This window comes from Ranitomeya imitator, chromosome 2 (genome assembly GCF_032444005.1).
Source record: "Ranitomeya imitator isolate aRanImi1 chromosome 2, aRanImi1.pri, whole genome shotgun sequence".
NCBI classification, from domain to species: Eukaryota; Metazoa; Chordata; class Amphibia; order Anura; family Dendrobatidae; genus Ranitomeya; species Ranitomeya imitator.
This window is the reverse complement of record NC_091283.1, coordinates 760,668,276-760,692,132: the sequence shown is the minus strand read 5'-3', so window position 1 is coordinate 760,692,132 and position 23,857 is coordinate 760,668,276. Positions and strand designations below refer to the sequence as shown.

General features: G+C 46.9%; 1 protein-coding gene across 2 annotated transcripts in view; it reads left to right on the top strand.

Annotated features, from left to right (window-relative positions):
- Nucleotides 1-23,857, top strand: part of LOC138665673 (serine/arginine-rich splicing factor 6-like) — a 39,395-nt gene that overhangs the window by 3,944 nt on the left and 11,594 nt on the right. The window contains exons 2-4 of one of the 2 annotated variants that reach the window (XM_069753369.1): nucleotides 17,355-17,482; nucleotides 21,173-21,285; nucleotides 23,327-23,535. In XM_069753369.1, the coding sequence (XP_069609470.1) occupies nucleotides 17,355-17,482; nucleotides 21,173-21,285; nucleotides 23,327-23,535 (450 nt within the window). Of the gene's footprint in view, nucleotides 1-17,354; nucleotides 17,483-20,758; nucleotides 20,872-21,172; nucleotides 21,286-23,326; nucleotides 23,536-23,857 lie in introns of those variants that run through there. The other variant, XM_069753371.1, reaches the window with a different exon arrangement.

Sequence of the window (23,857 nt, the reverse complement as noted above, 5' to 3'; positions counted from 1 at the left end):
CCTAGAGGCCACCGCACCTGGGTGACTCTGCGGCCATCTTTTGCCTTGGGGTTATCATGTAGACCATTGGCACAACGCGATCACAATCGAGTTGTGCCTATTAAAGCAGAGAGGGACCTCCCTTCCTCCGTGATGCTAATCGATGTTGGTGTCACTATTGACAGCAGCATCAGGGGTTAAATGCCCATGGGCGGCACTCACTAATTGTGGGCTTTGCTGCACATGTAACCTGTTATGTAGTGCTGACACCCACTTTAGATTGTGCTGGCACTTGCAGTGAGCCTGCACAATTGTCGCGCCGTACATGTACCATGGTTCCCACAGCACCGTATGTTTATGGTGGATGACATGAAGGAGTTAACCCCTTCCCGACCCATGACGCCACGTAGGCGTCATGAAAGTCGGTGCCAATCCGACCCATGACGCCTATGTGGCGTCATGGAAAGATTGCGTCCCTGCAGATCGGGTGAAAGGGTTAACTCCCATTTCACCCGATCTGCAGGGACAGGGGGAGTGGTAGTTTAGCCCAGGGGGGGTGGCTTCACCCCCTCGTGGCTACGATCGCTCTGATTGGCTGTTGAAAGTGAAACTGCCAATCAGAGCGATTTGTAATATTTCACCTATTATAACGGGTGAAATATTACAATCCAGCCATGGCCGATGCTGAAATATCATCGGCCATGGCTGGAAATACTAATGTGCCCCCACCCCCCCGATCTGGCCGGTACACTGCTCCGGCTCCCCTCCGTCCAGTGCTCCGCTCCCCCCCGTGCTCCAGTCACCCCCCCCCCCGTGCTCCAATCACCCCCCCTGCACTCCGATTCACCCCCCCCCCCCCACGTGCTCCGTTCCGGCCCCCCGTGCCCCGTTACAGCCACCCGTGCTCCGTTACACGCCCCCCCGTGCTCCGTTCAACCCCTCCCGCGCTCCGATTCCCCCACCCGTGCTCCGATTCCCCCCCCCCCCCCCCCGTGGTCCCCCCCCACCCTATCATACTTACCGATCCTGCCGGGGTCCCGTCCGTCTTCTCCCTGGGCGCCGCCATCTTCCAAAATGGCGGGCGCATGCGCAGTGCGCCCGCCGAATCGGCCGGCAGATTCGTTCCAAAGTGCATTTTGATCACTGAGATAATTATATCTCAGTGATCAAAATAAAAAAAATAATAAATGACCCCTCCCCCCTTTGTCACCCCCATAGGTAGGGACAATAAAAAAATAATTTTTTTTTCCCACTAATGTTAGAATAGGGGTAGGGTTAGGGGTAGGGCTAGGGTTAGGGCTAGGGTTAGGGTTTCGGTATGTGCACACGTATTCTGGTCCTCTGCGGATTTCTCCGCTGCGGATTTGATAAATCCGCAGTGCTAAACCGCTGCGGATTTATGGCGGATTTACCGCGTTTTTTTCTGCGCATTTCACTGCGGTTTTACAATTGCGATTTTCTATTGGAGCAGTTGTAAAACCGCTGCGGAATCCGCAGAAAGAAGTGACATGCTGCGGAATGTAAACCGCAGCGTTTCCGTGCAGTTTTTCCGCAGCATGTGTACAGCGATTTTTGTTTCCCGTAGGTCTACATTGAACTGTAAACTCATGGGAAACTGCTGCGGATCCGCAGCGTGTGCACATACCTTTAGAATTAGGCTATGTGCACACGGTGCGGATTTGGCTGCGGATTGGCCGCTGCGGATTCGCAGCAGTGTTCCATCAGGTTTACAGTACCATGTAAACATATGAAAAACCAAATCCGCTGTGCCCATGGTGCGGAAAATACCGCGCGGAAACGCTGCGTTGTATTTTCCGCAGCATGTCAATTCTTTGTGCGGATTCCGCAGCGTTTTACACCTGTTCCTCAATAGGAATCCGCAGGTGAAATCCGCACAAAAAACACTGGAAATCCGCGGAAAATCCGCAGGTAAAACACAGTGCCTTTTACCCGCGGATTTTTCAAAAATGGTGCGGAAATATCTCACACGAATCCGCAACGTGGGCACATAGCCTTAGGGCTAGGGTTGGAATTAGGGTTGTGGTTAGGGTTGTGATTAGGGCTAGGGTTGTGTTGTGATTAGGGTTATGGCTACAGTTGGGATTAGGGTTAGGGGTGTGGGGGGGTTAGTGTTGGAGGTAGAATTGAGGGGTTACCACTGTTTAGGCACATCAGGGGTCTCCAAACGCAACATGGCACCACCATTGATTCCAGCCAATCTCGTATTCAAAAAGTCAAATGGTGCTCCCTCACTTCCGAGCCCCGACGTGTGCCCAAACAGTGGTTTACCCCCACATATGGGGTATCAGCATACTCAGGACAAACTGCGCAACAATTTCTGGGGTCCAATTTCTCCTGTTACCCTTGTGAATCTAAAAAAAATGCTTGCTAAAACATCATTTTTGAGGAAAGAAAAATGATTTTTTATTTTCACGGCTCTGCGTTGTAAACGTCTGTGAAGCACTTGGGGGTTCAAAGTGCTCACCACACATCTAGATAAGTTCCTTTTGTGGTCTAGTTTCCAAAATGGTGTCACTTGTGGGGGGTTTCTACTGTTTAGGCACATCAGGGGCTCTGCAAACGCAACATGACGCCCGCAGAGCATTCCATCAAAGTCTGCATTTCAAAAGTCACTACTTCAATTCCGAGCCCCGGCATGTGCCCAAACAGTAGTTTACCCCCACATATGGGGTATCACCGTACTCAGGAGAAACTGGACAACAAATATTGGGGTCAAATTTCTCCTGTTACCCTTGGGAAAATTAAAAAATTCTGGGCTAAATAATTATTTTTGAGGAAAGAAAACGTATTTATTATTTTCACGGCTCTGCATTATAAACTTCTATGAAGCACTTGGGGGTTCAAAGTGCTCACCACACATCTAGATAAGTTCCTTTGGGGGTCTAGTTTCCAAAATGGGGTCATTTCTGGGGGATCTCCAATGTTTAGGCACACAGGGGCTCTCCAAACGTGACATGGTGTCCGCTAATGATTGGAGCTAATTTTCCATTTAAAAAGCCAAATGGCGTGCCATCCCTTCCGAGCCCTGCCGTGCGCCCAAACAGTGGTTTACCCCCACATATGGGGTATCAGCGTACTCAGGACAAACTGGACAACAATATTTGGGGTCCAATTTCTCCTATTATCCTTGGCAAAATAGGAAATTCCAGGCTAAAAAATCATTTTTGAGGAAAGAAAAATTATTTTTTATTTTCATGGCTCTGCGTTATAAACTTCTGTGAAGCACCTGGGGGTTTAAAGTGCTCAATATGCATCTAGATAAGTTCCTTGGGGGGTCTAGTTTCCAAAATGGGGTCACTTGTGGGGGAGCTCCAATGTTTAGGCACACAGGGGCTCTCCAAACGCGACATGGTGTCCGCTAACAATTGGAGCTAATTTTCCATTCAAAAAGTCAAATGGCGCGCCTTCCCTTCCGAGCCCTGCCGAGTGCCCAAACAGTGGTTTACCCCCACATATGAGGTATCGGCGTACTCGGGAGAAATTGCCCAACAAATTTTATGATCCATTTTATCCTACTGCCCATGTGAAAATGAAAAAATTGAGGCGAAAATAATTTTTTTGTGAAATAAAAGTACTTTTTCATTTTTACAGATCAATTTGTGAAGCACCTGAGGGTTTAAAGTGCTCACTAGGCATCTAAATAAGTTCCTTGGGGGGTCTAGTTTCCAAAATGGGGTCACTTGTGGGGGAGCGCCAATGTTTAGGCACACAGGAGCTATCCAAACGCGACATGGTGTCCGCTAACGATGGAAATAATTTTTCATTCAAAAAGTCAAATGGCGCTCCTTCCCTTCCGAGCCTTACCATGTGCCCAAACAGTGGTTTACCCCCACATGTGAGGTATTGGTGTACTCAGGAGAAATTGCCCAACACATTTTAGGATCCATTTTATCCTGTTGCCCATGTGAAAATGAAAAAATTGAGGCTAAAAGAATTTTTTTGTGAAAAAAAAGTACTTTTTCATTTTTACGGATCAATTTGTGGAGCACCTGGGGGTTCAAAGTGCTCACTATGCATCTAGATAAGTTCCTTGGGGCGTCTAGTTTCCAAAATGGGGTCACTTGTGGGGGAGCTCCAATTTTTAGGCACACGGGGGCTCTCCAAACGTGACATGGTGTCCGCTAAAGAGTGGAGCCAATTTTTTATTCAAAAGTCAAATGGCGCTCCTTCCCTTCCAAGCCCTGCCGTGCGCCCAAACAGTGGTTTACCCCCACATATGAGGTATCAGCGTACTCAGGACAAATTGGACAACAACTTACGTGGTTCAGTTTCTCCTTTTACCATTGGGAAAATAAAAAAATTGTTGCTAAAAGATAATTTTTGTGACTAAAAAGTTAAATGTTCATTTTTTCCTTCCATGTTGCTTCTGCTGCTGTGAAGCACCTGAAGGGTTAATAAACTTCTTGAATGTGGTTTTGAGTACCTTGAGGGGTGCAGTTTTTAGAATGGTGTCACTTTTGGGTATTTTCAGCCATATAGACCCCTCAAACTGACTTCAAATGTGAGGTGGTCCCTAAAAAAAATGGTTTTGTAAATTTCGTTGTAAAAATGACAAATCGCTGGTCAAATTTTAACCCTTATAACTTCCTAACAAAAAAAAATTTTGTTTCCAAAATTGTGCTGATGTAAAGTAAACATGTGGGAAATGTTATTTATTAACTATTTTGTGTCACATATCTCTCTGGTTTAACAGAATAAAAATTCAAAATGTGAAAATTGCGAAATTTTCAAAATTTTCGCCAAATTTCCGTTTTTATCACAAATAAACGCAGAATTTATTGACCTAAATTTACCAATAACATGAAGCCCAATATGTCACGAAAAAACAATCTCAGAACCGCTAGGATCCGTTGAAGCGTTCCTGAGTTATTACCTCATAAAGGGACACTGGTCAGAATTGCAAAAAACGGCAAGGTCTTTAAGGTCAAAATAGGCTGGGTCATGAAGGGGTTAAATAGGTAATTTTCTGATGATGCACGCCCTTTTAAGAGGATGATATCTATTGTCTGTCTTCCAAACACAGCTAGAGTACCCCTGTAAAGTAGTTTTGCTCTTCTACAAAGTCTGTAGTCGCTCTGTGTGTGAGGGCTGACTTCTGAATCAGCCTGACTCCTCAGTGTTGCAGGTGAGAGCCGGTTGTCACGTGTCTGAAAATGTGATTTGCATACGCATGGTCACATACTGTCTAGACGTGCTAGGCTTTCGCCCAGTTAAAGTAAAGGTACCGTTACACTTAACGATTTACCAATGATCACGACCAGCGATACGACCTGGCCGTGATCGTTGGTAAGTCGTTGTGTGGTCGCTGGAGAGCTGTCACACATACCGCTCTCCAGCGACCAACAATGCCGAAGTTCCCGGGTAACCAGGGTAAACATCGGGTTACTAAGCGCAGGGCCGCGCTTAGTAACCCGATGTTTACCCTGGTTACCATTGTAAAAGTGAAAAAAAAAAACACTACATACTTACATTCCTGTCGCGTCCCCCAACGTCAGCTTCCCTGCACTGTGTAAGCGCTGGCCGGAATGCAGAGCGGTGATGTCACCGCTGTGCTCTGCTTTATGGCCGGCCGGCACTGACACTGGGGGACGCAGGGAAGCTGACGCTGAAGGACGTGACAGGAATGTAAGTATGCAGTGGTTTTTTTTTACTTTTACAATGGTAACCAGGGTAAACATCGGGTTACTAAGCGCGGCCCTGCGTCACGCACGCCGATTCAGCGATCATTCCCCAGCCTGATCATTCCCCAGCGACCAACGATCTCCCAGCAGTGGCCTGATCGTTGGTCGCTGTCACGGATAACTATTTCGTTAACGATATCGTTGCTACGTCACAAAAAACAACGATATCGTTAACGATATCGTTGTGTGACGGTACCTTAACTGGTTGAGATAGCACTCAAGACCGTCTGTTCTCACCTTCCACCCTGGAGAATCCTGACAGTATGCGGGCTTGCGCTGTAAGGATTCAGACGTCTACAGTCACATATACAGGCTTTGAGCAGAAGACCCGACAACCTCTTTAAGACACAACCCATAGACCACAGTGGAATCCAGCCATGGAGATCTGGTGCGTCGCTAGATACTTAATTTCTCTTACGCCTCATTGGGGACACAGGACCATGGGTGTTATGCTGCTGCCACTAGGAGGACACTAAGTAATACAGAAATAATAGATCCTCCCCTGCAGTATACACCCTCCTGCTGGCTTCAAGTGAACCAGTTCTTGCTTAGTGTCTGTAAGAGTCACTTGGGTCTGCTTTCAGACCCCACCGTTTTTATTTTTATTCTATTTTTCCCTTAATGGAGCGAATGGGGTAGACGGATCCTTTCTAGGTTCCGATCTCCCCCGAACCATCAACAGGCAAGAACACGGAGCGTCCCTCCCGGTACCCTTTCCTGCACCGTTGGATGCCAGCCCTGAGCTCACTTTACGGGCGACGGTTCCTTCGCGTTCCGATATCCCCTCCATAGCAGGCGATCGCATGGAGTAGCCCTCCATCTACCTCTCCTGGACCCAGGTGAATAGCCGGTCATTTATATGGCGTCCGTGCAGCCCCTACTGCATCACCACTTTTATAGCGGATGATGGAAGGCGGCAGACTATGGCGACGGTGGATTGAGCACCGGCCCACCGCATCTACCGTGAGTACACCTGTGGGGCCGAGGCGCTGGGAGGTCCTGGTCTCTGGGATAAGGGAGGTCCGCATATATCTTAAAGCCCGGGTGCGTGAGGCAAAAATAGCGGGCGCGCCAGGCCGCAACCGCAACCTAAAAATTTAGCCCCCGCCTTTTCTCTCGTCCAGGCTGAAATATTGGCTCCGCCCACTGGCAGTTACCGCCGCCCACTTTCTGGCGCTTCTTGTTCTGCGAGAAACGCCTTGTCTTCCTAATCTCGGCGGCCATCTTTGGACACCCACAGGGCTGATGCTGCAGCGCTGCTCCAGCGTTCTGAATCACAGCTTCAGGGATTAGTGATTTTGGTGGACACAGTGCGGACCTCCCCTGGGGACTCAAGACACAGGACCTGGGTAAGCTGCAGAAACATAGCTTAACCCTTCCCCTGCTAGTAAGCGCTCTCCTCAAGGCTACACTGTCTCAATCAAAGCCTAACAAAAAGTCTGGGAAAACCCACACTTGTGTTTTTTGCTGCTTGTGCCTCTTGTAAGGTATCTCTACCCCGGGGTCACAATACTGCGTTATGCTCAGCTTGTGAACCGGTGACTGCTCAGGGACCACCTGTTACTGATACCGAACCCAGTGAGCCTAGTCCCCCTGAGTTGGCTAGCTCCCTTACCTGGTCTATGGCATCCTTGGCCAAAGCGTTAGACAACGCTTCCGATGATCAGAACCCCTTGTACACTAGGGGTCGTACCTTACCAATGAGCTCTCGCTCTTCCAGGAAAAGGACTCATGCCTTGTCCCCAGACCATCACCGGGAATCGGGCTCTGAGAGTTCTTTTTCTCGCTCCCCCTCCCTTGGAGCTAGTAGAGAACCTGGCTCAAAGGACGATTGTCACATCCCTAGATCAGGAATTTCAACACGATCAGGAGACTCTCGACTCTCTCATTGAGTCAGTACACAAGGCCCTGAAGCTAGATGAGGAACCTTTATCTAAAATGGATCATGCTGTGTCCTTTAAGAGGACCAAGCGGGCTCACGGAGTGTTCGCCAATCATCCCGAATTTAAGGAAATCGTTGATTCTCATAGGATCCGTCCAGATAAACGCTTCACAGGGCAAAAGCCCATGGAGTCAAAATATCCCTTTGCTCCTGATCTAAGAAAAGATTGGTCACAGTCTCCTCCAGTATCGCGCCTAGCTACTAAATCTATTTTATCTTCAGAGGGCGCCTCGATTTAAAAACCCCACCGAAGCCTCAGCAGCTGCACTCTTTCCATCTTTTGCCGCTACGTGGGTGGCTAAGGCTATGACCCATTGGGCTGAGGTCTTGTCTTCAGCTGTTCTAGATACCAATCTTCCCCGTAGGTAGCAGACCTTGCTACTCAGCCAGAGCTGGGGATTTTCTAGTGACCGCGTCTCTGGATGCCGCTGACTGCGCTTCTCAAGCAGCAGCAAACGCCATCACCATTTGGAGGTCCTTATGGCTCAGGGACTGGCGTGCGGATTCTGCTTCCAAAAAGTCATTGACTTCCTTACCATATCAGAGCGGTCGCCTTATTGACGAAAAACTCGATCAATTAATTTCCGACGCCACTGGAGGGAAGAGTACATTTCTCCCACAACAGAGACCCTTTCGGAACCAGCAACAGCAGGCTCGGTCCCGAATTTTTTTTTATTTTTATTTTTTCCTTCGTTCCAACTCAAATTGGTCTTCATCTTCCGGCCGGACACAATGTAGGGATAGGGGTCCCCAATCCTTCCCCTTCATGGAGAGGCAGGCCTAGGCAGTCAGGATCCAGGGGATCCAGACCCGGCAGATCTCCCACACAATGACTCCCTGTGGTATCCGGGGGACACACTCAAAGTAGGCGGCCGCCTGCTTTCCTTCAGCGACGCGTGGCTCTCGGTCGTTCACGACAAATGGGTCTGAGACCTAGTGTCCTCCGGATACAAGATAGAATTCTCCTCTCTTCCACCAAATCGCTTTTTCCTGTCTTCTCCCAGGGCAAAGGCATCAGAGTTCTTCCAGTCCATAAGCTCTCTAAAAGAAGCCTGGTTATTATCCTGGTCCCTCAAAGCGAAAGGTTTCAGGGTTTTTATTCAAACCTGTTCATTGTTCCAAAGAAGGACGGTACAGTACGGCCCATACTGGACCTAAAATTTCTGAACAAGTTCGTCAGGGTACGACGGTTCCGAATGAAATCGCTTCGTTCTGTCATCGCCTCCATGGAAAAAGGCGAGTTCCTGGCGTCTATAGACATCCAGGACGCGTACCTCCACATTCCAATTTTCCCTTCTCATCAGAGGTTCCTTTGCTTCGCAGTTCAGGAACTACACTTCCAATTCGTTGCTTTTCCCTTCGGCCTCGCCACCACTCCCAGGGTATTCACCAAGGTCATGGCGGCTGCCGTGGCCATCCTTCACACCAGAGGCGTGGTGGTGCTACCGTATCTAGACGATATCCTCATCAAAGGCCCCTCTTTCCGCGCCTGCAAGGAGGCTGTGAACATCACAATGGATTCTTTTCTATTCGCCACGACAGCACCCACTAGAGAGAGGGGATCCGCCCCTAGGAACAGGAAACCTACAGAGAGATAAAAGGGGCGGCCCCCCCTCGCTCCTCAGTTGGTTTCCTGTTCCTAGAAGGGAACCCACAGAGAAGAACTCTATGGCTAAGAAGAGGAAGACCTGCCTGGGCTACCGCCTGTATCGACTCTGCTGAGCGACAGGGGTCCCAGAGCAGGTAGACAGTGTCGGGGGAATGTTCCTGCAGGCTCCCCCCTCATCTGGTGCGGCTGACAGGGAAGCCTGAATGTACCAACGGTCTCCCTGCTGGGACACCGTTGGGTAAGTGCTAATGAAAGGCACGGCGCAGTGTGGATACCTGTGGTAATGCCCTCCTGAGTGGAGCTGAGCAGCGGTGTGGTATCCCTGGGCGGAATCTTCCCTCCGTTCCCTCCAGAGGTAAGAGGCGACATGGTGGGAAGCAGCGCTGAGAGCGCTTCCGGTTTGCAGAGACGCGGGCGCATGCGCAGTAGCGTCGGCGTCCCATGGAAGGAAGCTTGAACTTCCGGGGTCGCGGTGTCAGAGTACCATTTCCGGGGGAACCGCCATATTGGAATCCCCCATGCGATCCCAGCGTCTGGATGCCGGACTTGTGAGTAAAAAAAAAAAAAACAGGATGGGGATGTATGCAGGAGTGGCTACACTATAAAAGTCAGGATGAGAAGTGCAGTCAGTGTGCATTATGTCATCCCAAGAGGAGGTCCGTGTGCACTCCATGGAAGAGCCACTAGTACCTAGTAGCAAAACCAGGAAAAACAGCAGTGGACACTTTAAGTTAAGTGACTCCACTGATAAATCGGGAAGAAAATCATCCCGTTCCACATCCCAAACTAAGACAACCCCGCAGCCGGTAAAATTAATACGCTGGGTGAGTGTACGCATACTTCACTGAAGTATATATTGATTCCTTTGTTTGTGCTTACTCTTTCCCGTCCTTTTTGCCTAAAATAATACAAGCAATGTGCTATATGTACCGAACCCCTGCCTGACTCCTATACTAAGAGTCTATGTCAGGCATGTATAGATAACACCTTACGGCAGGAGGAATCGGTGAAAATGAACGAGATACGGCTCATAATTAGGGAAGAACTTCAGTCGTTAGGAGGCGGTTCTTCCTCGATTAATACCGAGAAAAAGAAAAGAAGAGTATCCTCACCTAGAGCCGACACGTCAGCAGAGAGTGGGGAGGTCGACTCTGAGGTCTCTCAACTGTCTGATTCTTCAGGGGAAGAAGACTTTGTTTGCTTTCCAACTGAAGGCATAAACAACTTGGTTAAATCGGTGAGAAATACGATGGGGGTATCGGAGTCAAAAGAACCCCAAACACCACAGGAAATCATGTTTGCTGGTCTTTCCCAACGGAAGGGCCACGTGTTTCCAATAAACCAGGCCATAAAGGACCTCGTTAAGAAGGAATGGGGTAAAGGTCAAAAAGGTTTTGTACCAATACCCTGTAAAAGGCGCTACCCATTTGATGACGAAGATTTAAGTACATGGACCAAAATACCAAAGGTCGATGCTGCAGTTGCATCTACATCTCGCCGGTTCTCCTTGCCCGTGGAAGATGCAGGTTCCTTAACAGATCCCATGGACCGAAAATCAGATGCGCTCCTTAAAAAATCGTGGGAGGCCTGTGTCACGGCATTCAAACCGGCAATTGCAGCCACATGTACTGGCAGATCAATGTTAGTCTGGCTGGATCAGCTGGAGCAAAATATTAAAAATGGTGTATCCAGGGAGAAGTTACGAGCGTCTATCCCTTTGATCAAGGGTGCGGCTGCCTTTATATCGGATGCCTCTATTGACTCCCTACGTCTGGCGGCCAGAACAGCTAATATCTCCAACACGGCTAGGCGGGCTTTATGGCTAAAAAACTGGAAAGGAGATGCCCAATCTAGATCAAAATTATGTGCCATACCCTGTCAGGGTGAGTACCTGTTTGGAACAGTCCTTGACGATATACTCAAGAAGGCAGGTGAAAGGAAAAAAGGATTCCCTAATCCCTTTGTTCCATCTTACAGAAGGGCCTTCAGGAAGCCACCATTCGGAAAGAAGGGAGGCTTCAGAGACAGATGGAACAATAAGGATTTTAAACAAAAAGGAAACCTGTTTAATAAACGTCCATTCAAGCCAGCCGACAAATTCCAGTAATTATATTCCTCCAGTGGGTGGAAGATTAAAACAGTTTAGGCAACAATGGGAAGAGATAACAATAAATACTTGGGCCATTAAATTAATATCTTCAGGCCTCACATTAGACTTTATTAGAACTCCACCGGACTCCTTCCTCCTTACCACCTTAAGATCCAGGCCTCAGCAAGAGGCACTTGAAACAGAGGTTAAAACCCTCCTACGCAAACAAGTCCTAGTGGAAGTCCCATCTTCCCAGAGGGGGAGGGGATTTTATTCTCCCTTGTTTCTGATTAATAAGCCGGATGGCTCTTTCAGAACCATAATTAATTTAAGAAAGCTGAACTCCTTTATAAGGCCTAAAACATTCAAAATGGAATCCATTCGTTCAGCCATAAAGAATTTATTTCCAAACTGTTACATGGTAGTATTGGATCTTAAGGATGCTTACTATCATATTCCTATACATCATTTATTCCAGCAGTTCCTTCGGGTAGCAGTCTGTATAGAGGGACAAATTCGTCATCTACAATATAAGGCGATGCCCTTCGGATTATCCATGGCCCCAAGGGTTTTCACAAAATTGCTATTGGAAGTTATGTCTTTCCTAAGAGTAAAAGATACTTTAGTCATTCCATATCTAGATGACCTATTGATTGTGGGTAAAGACCCCCTACAGTGTGAGCAGAGGTTACGGGAAGTAGTGGTTTCCTTACAATCCCTGGGGTGGCTGGTTAATTGGGAAAAATCTAGACTTCAGCCGGTTAAGTGTCAGAAATTCCTAGGGCTCCTTCTAGATTCAGCTGACCAGATTTGTAAGCTGCCTGAGGATAAGAAAATCTCCATAGTTGATAAGGTATCTTTAGCAATAGAAAATCGTAGTATGTCACTCAGACAGAGCATGTCATTACTAGGTTCTCTGACATCGTGTATCCCTGCGGTCCAGTGGGCACAGGCTCATACTAGGCCTCTACAAAAATTTATATTAGAGGAGGACATTAAGAATAGAGGCTGTCTGGATAGAACAGTTTATCTAACAACGGAAGTATTACACTCCCTTAGGTGGTGGTTAAATCAGAAAAACCTTTCAAAAGGGGTTCTCTGGATAATTTCCCCCTCTAGTATAGTGACCACAGATGCTGGTCCTAAAGGCTGGGGGGCACATTTTAAGGATCAGTGGGTTCAGGATCTTTGGTCTAGTTCGGAACTAGATAGTTCTTCAAATGTCAGAGTTGAGGGCAATATATTATTCCCTACTTCACTTTCTTCCTCAGCTCAGCGGCTCTCACACAAGAGTGTTCTCCGACAACACCACGGCAGTAGCTTACTTAAACCATCAAGGAGGTACGCGGTCGGACAGACTCAGGCAGCTGGCATCAGACATCATGGAATTAGCCGAAGGTCATCTGCTATCACTATCAGCAGTTCACATCAGGGGCACAGACAACTTTCGTGCCGATTTTCTGAGCCGTCACACCCTTCATCAAGGGGAATGGATGCTAAACAGAAAAATTTTCAAAATGATAACAGCGCAATGGGGTATTCCTCAAATAGACTTGTTTGCCACAAGAGCCAACCGACAGGTCAGGATGTTTGCCTCTCTAAACAGAGAGGACAAGCCGGACATACTCGATGCCCTCCAAGTGCCCTGGACTTTCGACCTGGCATATGCTTTTCCTCCATTGAATCTACTACCTTTGGTAATAAGAAAAATAAGAGAAGAAGGAGCAAGAATTCTATTAATAGCCCCATTCTGGCCCAAAAGGCCATGGTTCTCATGGCTGAGGGCGATGTCAGTGTCGGACCCGTGGATTCTGCCTCAATCCAAGCACCTGCTCTCTCAGGGTCCGTTCCTTCATCCTCAGGCAAAGGGCATGAATTTAACTGCATGGAGTTTGAAAGGCAGTTACTAAATCTCAGGGGGTTTTCTAGTGGGTTAATAGATACTCTGATGAAAAGTAGAAAACCCTCAACTACCAGGATTTATGTCAGAATTTGGAGGAAATTCCTTCAATTCCATACTACACAACTTTCCGCTGATATTCCTATATTTCCAATATTGGAATTTCTACAAAAAGGTCTGGAATTAGGACTCTCTGTAAGCACTCTGAAAGTGCAGGTGTCAGCCTTAGGAGCTCTTTTTAATTTTGATGTAGCAGGTAATAAATGGATATCTCGGTTTATATCTGCCTGTGAGAGATCGAGACCAATTAGCATACCTCGGGTCCCTCAGTGGGATCTATCAATAGTCCTAAATGCATTGACTCAATCACCTTTTGAGCCTCTCCATGCAGCCTCACTAAAAAATATTTCTTTAAAAACGGTATTATTAGTGGCATTAGTTTCTGCCAGAAGAGTAAGTGATCTTCATGCTTTATCTATAGATCCTCCCTTTTTTGTGGTAACATCAGATAGGATACTTTTAAAAAACAGATCCTTGTTATCTCCCTAAGGTGGCTTCTACCTTTCATAGATCCCAGGAGATCCAGTTACCTACCTTTTATGAGAACCACTCAACTCCAGAAGAAGAAAGACTTCACACCCTAGACGTAAAAAGGACTGTCTTAGCCTATTTAGAGAGAACTAGGGACTGGAGGAAGAGTAGGGCTCTCTTTGTGTCTTTTCAGGGTAAAACCAAGGGTGCCGGAGTCACAAAGAACACATTATCTCGCTGGATCAGAGAGGCAATAATCTTGGCGTATAAGGCTGGAGGGAAAGATCCTCCAATACATGTGGGAGCACACTCTACAAGAGCCTTGTCGACTTCCTGGGCAGAAAGGGCGAATGTGCCAATAGACCTTATATGTAAGGCTGCAACTTGGTCTTCACCGAATACCTTCTATAAGCATTATAGATTAGATCTATCCTCTACTTCTGATCTCACCTTTGGTGTATCGGTCCTTGACTCAGTAAACCCACCCAGTCTATAGTCTCTGCAATTCTCTCTAGTGGGTGCTGTCGTGGCGAATAGAAAATACCGGATTACGTACCGGTAATGCTCTTTTATAGAGCCCACGACAGCACCCGTTCACATCCCTCCCTTTTCTGTATATAGTTGCACATGGTGCTTTTTTGGTGAGGTGTAAATATTAGAAAATATAGTATGAGGTTGTAAATATGTATATATATGGATATACCCGAACCTGTTAACTAAAACCTGGCGGCGGTTCCTCCTATTCTCTGTAAAACAACTGAGGAGCGAGGGGGGGCCGCCCCTTTTATCTCTCTGTAGGTTTCCTGTTCCTAGGGGCGGATCCCCTCTCTCTAGTGGGTGCTGTCGTGGGCTCTATAAAAGAGCATTACCGGTACGTAATCCGGTATTTCTCGCCTGGGTTGGAAGATAAACTTAAAAAAATCTTCCCCAGTACCGGCTCAGCAAATTTCCTTTCTAGGAATGATACTGGACTCGTCCCAGGGGTTGGTGCTTCTTCTCCCAGAAAAGATCTCAGCCTTACAGCGGGAAGCTCCGAAGCTCTCTCAACCTCGCACTCACTCTCTGTGCTTCAGTATGAGAGTCCTCAGCAGGATGGTAGCAGCCTTCGAGGTAGTTCCATTTGCCCAATTACACCTCCATCCCTTGCAGCATGCCCTCCTGGCTGTTTGGGACAGGAACTCGTTCTCCCTCCACCGTCAGTTCTTCCTTCCCCACCGAGTCACAGTCTCTCAGGTGGTGGACATTAAAGTCCTGCCTGAATCAAGGGAAGTCTTTTCTTCCAGTACATTGGCTAGTTGTGACAACAGATGCCAGTCTTCTAGGCTGTGGAGCGGTGTTCTTACATCACACTGCTCGGGGCCGCTGGTCACTTCAGGAATCGCGCCTTCCGATCAACATCTTGGAAATTCGGGCAATCAGGTTAGCTCTTCCCCCAATTCCATCCCTTCCTGGTGGGTCGTCCCATCAGGATTCAGTCCAACAATGCCACTGCAGTGGCATTCATCAACCAACAAGGGGGAACCCGCAGCATGGCAGCCATGAACGAGGTAGGCTACATTCTCCGTTGGGCCGAGGAAAACCGCTCAATGATTTCTGCGGTTTACATCCTGGGAGTGGACAATTGGGAGGCAGATTTCCTCAGTCGTCAAGGCCTCGACTCCGGGGAGTGGTCTCTCCATCCGGAGATCTTCCACCAGATCTGCTGTCGTTGAAACTTCGGACGTGGATCTGATGACCTCACGGCTAAATTCCAAGGTTCCCGACTTCATAGCTCGGTCCCACGATCCAGCAACAATCGGGGCAGATGCACTTGTACTCCCGTGGCATAATTTTCGGCTTCCATACATATTTCGCCCGCTCCCCTTACTGCCGAAAGTCATCAAGAAGATCAGAGGAGAGGGAGTACCGGTAATCCTGATAGTGCCAGATTGGCCGCGCTGGGCGTGGTACGTGGAACTAGTTCAACTAGTCGCCGATGTTCCCTGGCAATTACCAAATCGCCCTGTGTTTGACGGCATGGCCGTTGAGTCCTGGGTTCTAACCCAGGCAGGTTTCTCTCCGGAAGTCATCTCTACCATAATCAGCGCTAGAAAGCTTACGTCTATGTGTATTTATCATCGCACTTGGAAAACCTTCTTTTCCTGGTGCAACGACCAGGGACGTTCTCTTGAATTTTCCATTCCTTCCATCCTCAAATTTTTACAAATGGGTTTGGACTTGGGTCTCGCCCTTAGTTCTCTCAAGGGGCAGATTTCAGCCCTGTCCTTTTTGTTCCAATGCAAGATTGCCAACAGATTACAAGTAAAGACGTTATTTCAGGGAGTCTCCCGTAGGGTGCCACCCTATAAGATGCCGTTGGAACCATGGGACCTTAATCTGGTCCTCGGAGTCTTTCAAGAAGCTCCTTTCGAACCTCTACTGGAGGTTTTCCCTGTCCTTTCTTTCATGGAAGGTTGCCTTCCTGGTTGCGGTCACGCCCATTAGATGAGTCTCAGAGCTGACGGTTCTGTCTTGTCAAGTTCCGTTCCTGAATTTTCATCCTTTCATCTCAATCAGGAGATTCTTACCATCTCTCTGTCCGGCACCAGTAAATCGCATCGAGGAGGCCCTCCACACACTGGATTTGGTGAGAGCTCTCAAGAGATAAGTCTCGCGGACGGCATCCTTCCGCAGGTCGGATGCCCTGTTTGTGCTCCCGGAAGGGCCAAGAAAGGGGTTTCCTGCTTCCAAGCCAATAGCAAAATGGATTCATTCAGCTATTCAGGAGTCCTACCGAGTCAGAGGTCATCCTGTCCCAGCAGGGATTAAGGCTCATTCCACTCGGTCAGTGGGTGCGTCTTGGGCCATCCGCCACCAAGCTTCGGCAGCACAAGTTTGCAGAGCTGCGACCTGGTCCAGTCTGCATACGTTTACAAAACATTACCATATTGATTCTCAGGCCTCGGCAGATACAATCGTCGGCAGATGAATTTTGCAGGCGGCTGTGCCGCATCTGTAACCTGTGGGTACAAGGAGCAATTACAGTTGATTTAGGACGTCCCATGGTCCTGTGTCCCCCAATGAGGCATAGGAGAAACAGGGATTTTTGTTTACTCACCGTAAAATCCTTTTCTCCGAGCCAATCATTGGGGGGCACAGCACCCACCCTGTTAGCCTAATGGCTTTGGTTTTCTGTGTTGGCTTGGTTTTGACATAGTTCATCCTGGTTAAATGTTAAGCTCCTACTGCTTTGTTACCGAACTGGTTCACTTGGAGCCAGCAGGAGGGTGTATACTGCAGGGGAGGAGCTATTCTTTCTGTATTACTTAGTGTCCTCCTAGAGGCAGCAGCATAACACCCATGGTCCTGTGTCCCCCAATGATTGGCTCGGAGAAAAGGATTTTACGGTGAGTACACAAAAATCCCTGTTTTCATATTGTCACTGCAAAAACTGATTTGTGACTTGACCCCCGGTTCCACCCACTAACCCCTGGCAATCTTGATACGTTGCTCGCTTACCTGTTAAAGATGGGGGTTGTGTAGGTTTTCTCTACTTCATTTGAGGTTTGCGCAAGTTTTCTACTTTGTGCTGAATGTAAACTGCAGTGTTCTTTCCCTTTTAGATACGGATTTGTGGAATTTGAAGACCTTCGCGATGCTGATGACGCAGTGTATGAAATGAATGGGAGAGACCTATGTGGTGAGCGCGTCATTGTGGAACATGCTCGCGCGCCAAGGAGGGACCTGCGCAGTAAGTATACCTATAATGCTGCCTTCGTTTTGGGAGAGCTTATGAAATATTAATTTAAATAGGATTTTCAGGTTTTCTTTGACCTGTAATGTTAGATTCTTTCCTTACAGTGATTGTAGGTACTACTGCATCAACTCTTTAGTTTAGAGGCTATTCACTGAATGCCAATTAGTCTGACCCTCTTCGTACATTTCTAATATAAGTTAAGAAGTTATCCACATAATGTGCATACAGCACACACCTTTTGTGCAACAGTACCCATGGGCACTATTTGAGGCATGTAATGGAATACTATAGGTTAGGAAGAGTTGTGCCATGACTAGTGTTGAGCGAGTGTACTCGTTGCTCGGGTTTTCCCAGGCACGCTCGGGTGACCTCAGAGTATTTATGACTGCTCGGAGATTTAGTTTTCATCGTGGCAGCTGAATGATTTACAGCTATTAGCCAGGCTGAGTACGTGTGGTGGTTGCCTGGTTGTTAGGGAATCCCCACATGTAATCAAGTTGGCTAAGAGATGTAATTCATTCAGCTGCCAGGATGAAAACTAAATCTCCGAGCAGTCATAAATACTCAGAGATCACCCGAGCGTGCTTGGGAAAACCTGAGCAACGAGTATACTCGCTCATCACTAGCCAAGACAAATACTTTAAGTTGGAAAATGTAATTTTTTTTAGTTGCAGTAGATGTGAATCTCCTCTGCTACCCTTCTTAAATTTGTTCCCACAGTAAATTTTGACATTACGTGTAGAACATATAACTGCTGCTCTCCTCCATGGGGCTCAGCACAGGATGCTCCATTATAGGGGAATGCATTTAAAAAAGGGAAAATCCTTCTCCTAATGTGGCTGAATAAGCAAGTTTTGTGATAAAGTACTGCTGCTTGCCTAAGTGCTGTAGGTTCCTCTTTTTTTCTCTAGTAACGAAGTCTGAATTCACATGCATCAAAGTTGGTGCAGTATTTCCAATTTATCAACAGGTTTTTTGTTTTTTTTTCTTCCCCAACATGTGCAAGTACCTGAAAAAAGTGAACTGCCTTATAAAAATTAAAGGTAGTCTGTCACTGGAAATGCTCTTAACTTGCAGATATAGGGTCAGTCTGTAGATTAATAGCCCGTGCTGCGGGTAGGAAATTACCTTTATTCGTCCCGTCATTCAGTGCTGTGCTGGGGGTAGTAGTTAGTTACCGCTCTCTAAACACTGCAGAGACTGAACCCGTGCCGGTGTCTCCGAGTACTGAAATCCGAGCTTTACTGGGAAGAATAAAGTTAACGGAGTATTCCCATTTCCAAGACTCTATGCCAATATGTAGCATGTGTAACATTAGATATCTGGGAAATGATGGGAATCCAGCTGGAGCTGGATTCCTCATCATTTCCTTGGTTCTTCTACGCCCTGACACAGCGGTTCCGTGCTCCGAGTTCCACAGGATGTAGACTATGGTGAGCTGGACTTTGTTTCATTTAACATTAGATATCTCCATGGATGCCAAAACTACTGCAATGCCCTGTACATGGTGTCAGCGACATGGCAAATCTCAAGAACTATATTACATTTCTAATTGGAGGTATTTTATATTATTATTAGTCCTACTATATAAAAAGATCTTGGAGATGGAAACACCGCTTTAGTTTCCTCCCGGCAGTAGGGCTTTATGTGCAGGCAGGTTCAAAACGCTATTAAAGGGAACCTGTCACCCCCAAAATGGAAGTTGAGCTAAGCCCACTAGCATCAGGGGCTTATCTACAGCATTCTGTAATGCTATAGATAAGCCCCCAATGTATCCTGAAAGATGAGAAAAAGAGGTTAGATTATACTCACCCAGGGGCGGTCCGGGGCCTTCCATCTTCTTACGATCACGTCCTCTTCTTGTCTTCACGCTGCTGCTCCGGCGCAGGCGTATTTTGTCTGCCCTGTTGAGGAGCAAAGTGCTGCAGTGCGCAGGCGCTGAGCCTCTCTGACCTTTCCCGGTGCCTGCGCACTGCAGTACTTTGCTCTGCCCTCAACAGGGCAGACAAAGTACGCCTGCGCCGGAGCCGCAGTGTGCTTACAAGAAGAGGACATCATCCTATGAAGATGGGAGGCCCCGGACCGCGACACCCATTGGATGGGACCGCCCCAGGGTGAGTATAATCTAACCTCTTTTTCTCATCTTTCAGGATACATCGGGGGCTTATCTACAGCATTACAGAATGCTGTAGATAAGCCCCTGATGCCGGTGGGCTTAGCTCACCTTCGATTTTGGGGGTGACCAGTTCCCTTTAACCTGAAGATTAACCGCCCATCTGCAGGTTAATAGCGTGTTTTTCCACATGACCGGTTCCCTTTAAAATGCTTCCCCATATTACGATTTTACCGTACGTCCATGTCAGACTGATATGCTGTGAATTTTCCACAGCACAAAAATGTGCAATGAATGGTGCAGATGTAGCTGTGAATTTAACCCATACTTTAACATCTGCATTGTGAAGAGTGGCATCTGATGAAAATCTCATCCATAGTACTGATATTCTAATAGGCAGCATGTTTTCTGTCTGGAAAATCCACTGTGTGCTTGACCCTTGATGGGCCAGATAGTCAGTGGGACTTACATAATATGTATGGGGCCACCTAATGATTCTCCAGTGTCTACCATCAAAGGAATCAAAGATCCCGGCATGGTAGACTTTTGGCATCTCTGGTATCTGCTATATCTAGATATATGATTGATTCCCCATTGTTCAATTTGTCTTTTTCTATGGAAGAAAACATGCACGCTTGTCCTTTCTGGACATGCATGTTTATTGGGAAGTTTTGCTAAAAAGTTGCTGACCTCTCAAGTGTAAGCATCCTTCTAAATCCAAAACCACCTCTCCCTCCTGCTATAGCTGCAGTGGGACCATAGATTAGTAATGCCTAGCTTTAGTCCATTCCCAGCCTTGCAGGTTGGCTTTAACCTGGTAGATTTCTATACGTTTATGCAGCGCACAGGCCTAGGTGAGTATTTGCATTTTTTTCTAACTTTAAGACCTAACACACAAAATACATTTAGGATAGTGATCTCAAATTTTTTTGCTTCACCAAAACAATTTGTGCATTGGTTTATCACAACCCACCTAACTATTACCGAATGCATTTTAACATGGTCTCAGCTGTGTGGAGAATGAATCAGTGACCATTGTAAAGACTGCCATTGGGAGATACTGCAGAGGCTAGCATGGGGCTGACTTTGGGTCTGTCTCCAAGTAATATTGACTATGCAGCCGCTTCCTTCCCCCGCCTCTCTCTTCTTCTCGTGAGATCCGAGGAGGTGCCACGGGGGGGCGCGTACGTGGGTGAGCGCGTTGGGTTTACCAGTCGGCGGGGGGCCGAGGCTGAGCGAGGGCGGAAAAGGGGAGCTCTTTACTTTTAAGGTAAGTGAATTTTGGGCTGCATGTGCGTTTTCATGAAAACTTGCATAGGGGAGGGTAGCTTGTATAAAAAAACAGGAGCTAGGCAAAGTGAGTATTTGGGCAGGGTGCTATGGTGATACTGTCTTTAAAGGATGAGATGCATCAAAACTGAGGGAAAGAAAATTGTAAGTTAGTGTGGCCAGCTATCTGTTACTGCATAGCTGCTGGTTTCTTAGTGTATAGGTGGGACAAGAGTGTGCATTTCTGCTAGACTCAATCATGGCTGCATTTCTGATCTCTCTTCTCTGTCCCCGTGTCCCAGGTGGCTATGGCTACCGTAAAAGCGGTGGTGACAAGTTTGGACCGCCAGTTCGCACAATGTATCGTCTGAGAGTGGAGAACCTGTCTACAAGGTGCAGCTGGCAAGACTTAAAGGTAGGCATTTGTGACAGAATATTAAACTTTAAACTGCAAGCTTATTAAATGAGGACCAATGCTTTAAAGCAAACCTGTCAGCAAGATTGTGCTCATTAACCTACTGACAGTGTCAGGTTGGCACCATTATACTGATTACAGTGATACCTGGGTGATGAAATCAGTCTTGTGGTTGTTGTTGTTTAATCTGTATTTTCAGTTGATGAGATTCTCGTGCTCCTGAGCTGTGGAGGGGTCTTCATGTGGTGCTCTTATGACCGGTCACTGATCTTTCCGTGACTTGCCACCTACTTTACATGCTACATAAAATAGTGTTACCAACTGAACATGAAGAGGAAGCCAGGGCGGCAGCTCATCCCAGACTTCTTTTTCATATTCAGTTTGTCAGAGACGGTAGTGCTAGGCATCACGTGTTATTCCACCGCATCACAGCCCAGGACCGCGTGTGCCAGCACTGTTGGAACGGAGCCAGAGGGGGAAGGTAAGTATAGGCTTTATTATTTTATCGGGGCTGAACATTTAATTTAAGAAACCGTTGTCCTGTTGGTGGACATCCCCTTTAATAGTGTTCTGAAACTGCCTGGCGCCTGAATGTAGAGTCTGAAAGGTGGCACCGTCATGGGTTCAGTCACCGCTCTCTGTATAGAGCAGCGTGTGTAACCGCAACCCTGTCACTGACTGGCTCTGCACAAGGCTGCCATCACACTAGCAGTATTTGGTCAGTATTTTACATCTGTGTTTGTAAGCCAAAACCAGGAGTGGGTGATAAATGCAGAAGTGGTGCACATGTTTCTATTATACTTTTCCTCTAATTGTTCCACTCCTGGTTTTGGCTTACAAATACTGATGTAAAATACTGACCAAATACTACTAGTGTGACTGTAGCCTAAGGGTTGGATGTCAGTAAGTGCCATGGGTGCGATTCCAGCCGCCACTCTCTTCGAACATAGCGGTGACTGAAACGCAAACTCTGCCAGGAGGAATAAAGTTAATTCCCTCCTGGCAACAGGGCTCTTAAGTGCAGACGCCAGGCAGCTACAGCATTCTGTTAACCTGCAGATTAAACCTGTATCTGCAGACTAATCGCTTTTTTTCATGTGACAAGTGCTTTTTTAAAGGTAACCTGTCAATAGGTAGTTGCTCACCTTCCTATGCTGACCATCTCTTTCGACTCTGCATCGTCATGAACAACTACTATTCCATTGGTTACATTGATCTAATGTCTACAAAGAGACTCAAACTCTTCCGCTGATCGACAGCCGTCTCCCTACTACATTAGATTGAGCCAGCTGTCAATCAATATGACGCAGGCAGTGATGGTCCCAGATAACCCCTTTAACAGCTCTACTGTGCCTCGTAAGATTAGTGAAAATGTTTATTTACCTTCCGGACTGGTGCCGTTTCTCTGATCACAGTGCTGTCTCCTGTGAATCTCACAACACTATCACGTGACTGCCAGGAAACAACTCAACATTCGAATGAACGGTGCTGGTCCAGGAGGCATGTACACCGCTTTTTTTTTTTTTTTTTTATAGATTCGATGTAGCTGTTAATGAAGGCTATCCAGTATTGTACAACTTGAAAATTCTTACAGTTTCTGCTGTTTGCAGCGTTGCTGTTCTTGTGTGGCAATCACTTTGTTCAAATTGGATACTGTTTTTGGGACAAGAGGGCATCCCAGTGGTGGGATCCCCAATGGCGATCAAGCTATCATCCATTCTAAATAGGTGGTAGCTTGTGAAGTTGGAGCAACCCCCTTTTATTAGTTCCATAGACCTGTATGCGTCAGGTTTATGGTAAATGTCTCTTAGGTTTTCAGATGCAAATTACCCATTCATTCACTGTAATGAAAAATGATGTCCTTTTTGCTTCCAAGCACAACAGCATAAACAAAAATCTGTTCTGACCAGTTATAACAGATATCTTCAACTTTACAAGCCATACAGTTATGTCTGCACCATCATTATTCCCTTGAGTTTTGCATTGAATGCAGCTGACAAATGTGTGAATAAAACCTTCTAGTTTTTGTTTTGTTTTTAAGGACTTCATGCGGCAGGCGGGTGAAGTCACCTTTGCTGATGCTCATCACAGGCGACCTAATGAAGGAGTCATAGAATTCCGCTCATACTCTGACATGAAGAAAGCGTTAGAAAGGTTAGATGGCAAAGAGGTGAATGGTCGAAAGATCCGTCTTGTGGAGGATAGGGCCGAATCTTGGGCCAAACGGTCGTCTTCTCGCAGCCGCTCAAGGTAAACCATTTAGTTCAAGTACTAATGGGTCCCAAGATTAATGAGATTGGGTGCACACATGACATGCACTGGGTTGAACAAAGTTCGTGTGCCAGATTTCTGATGTACAACACCTTGAAATGTTGTCAAATTTCTGCACAAGCCAGAGTTGTGCAAAAATATTCTGCCTTTTTGTGTTTTTACACCATGTACCCCATACCTGACTAGTAACATTTCTGGCAGAAGTGCATGATGGTGGTAAGATGCACCTTCTTAAGTGTCATGGTCCCCTCGTTAAGACTCGGAACACCAGTGTTAATAATCAAGGCCTTAGTGTAACATA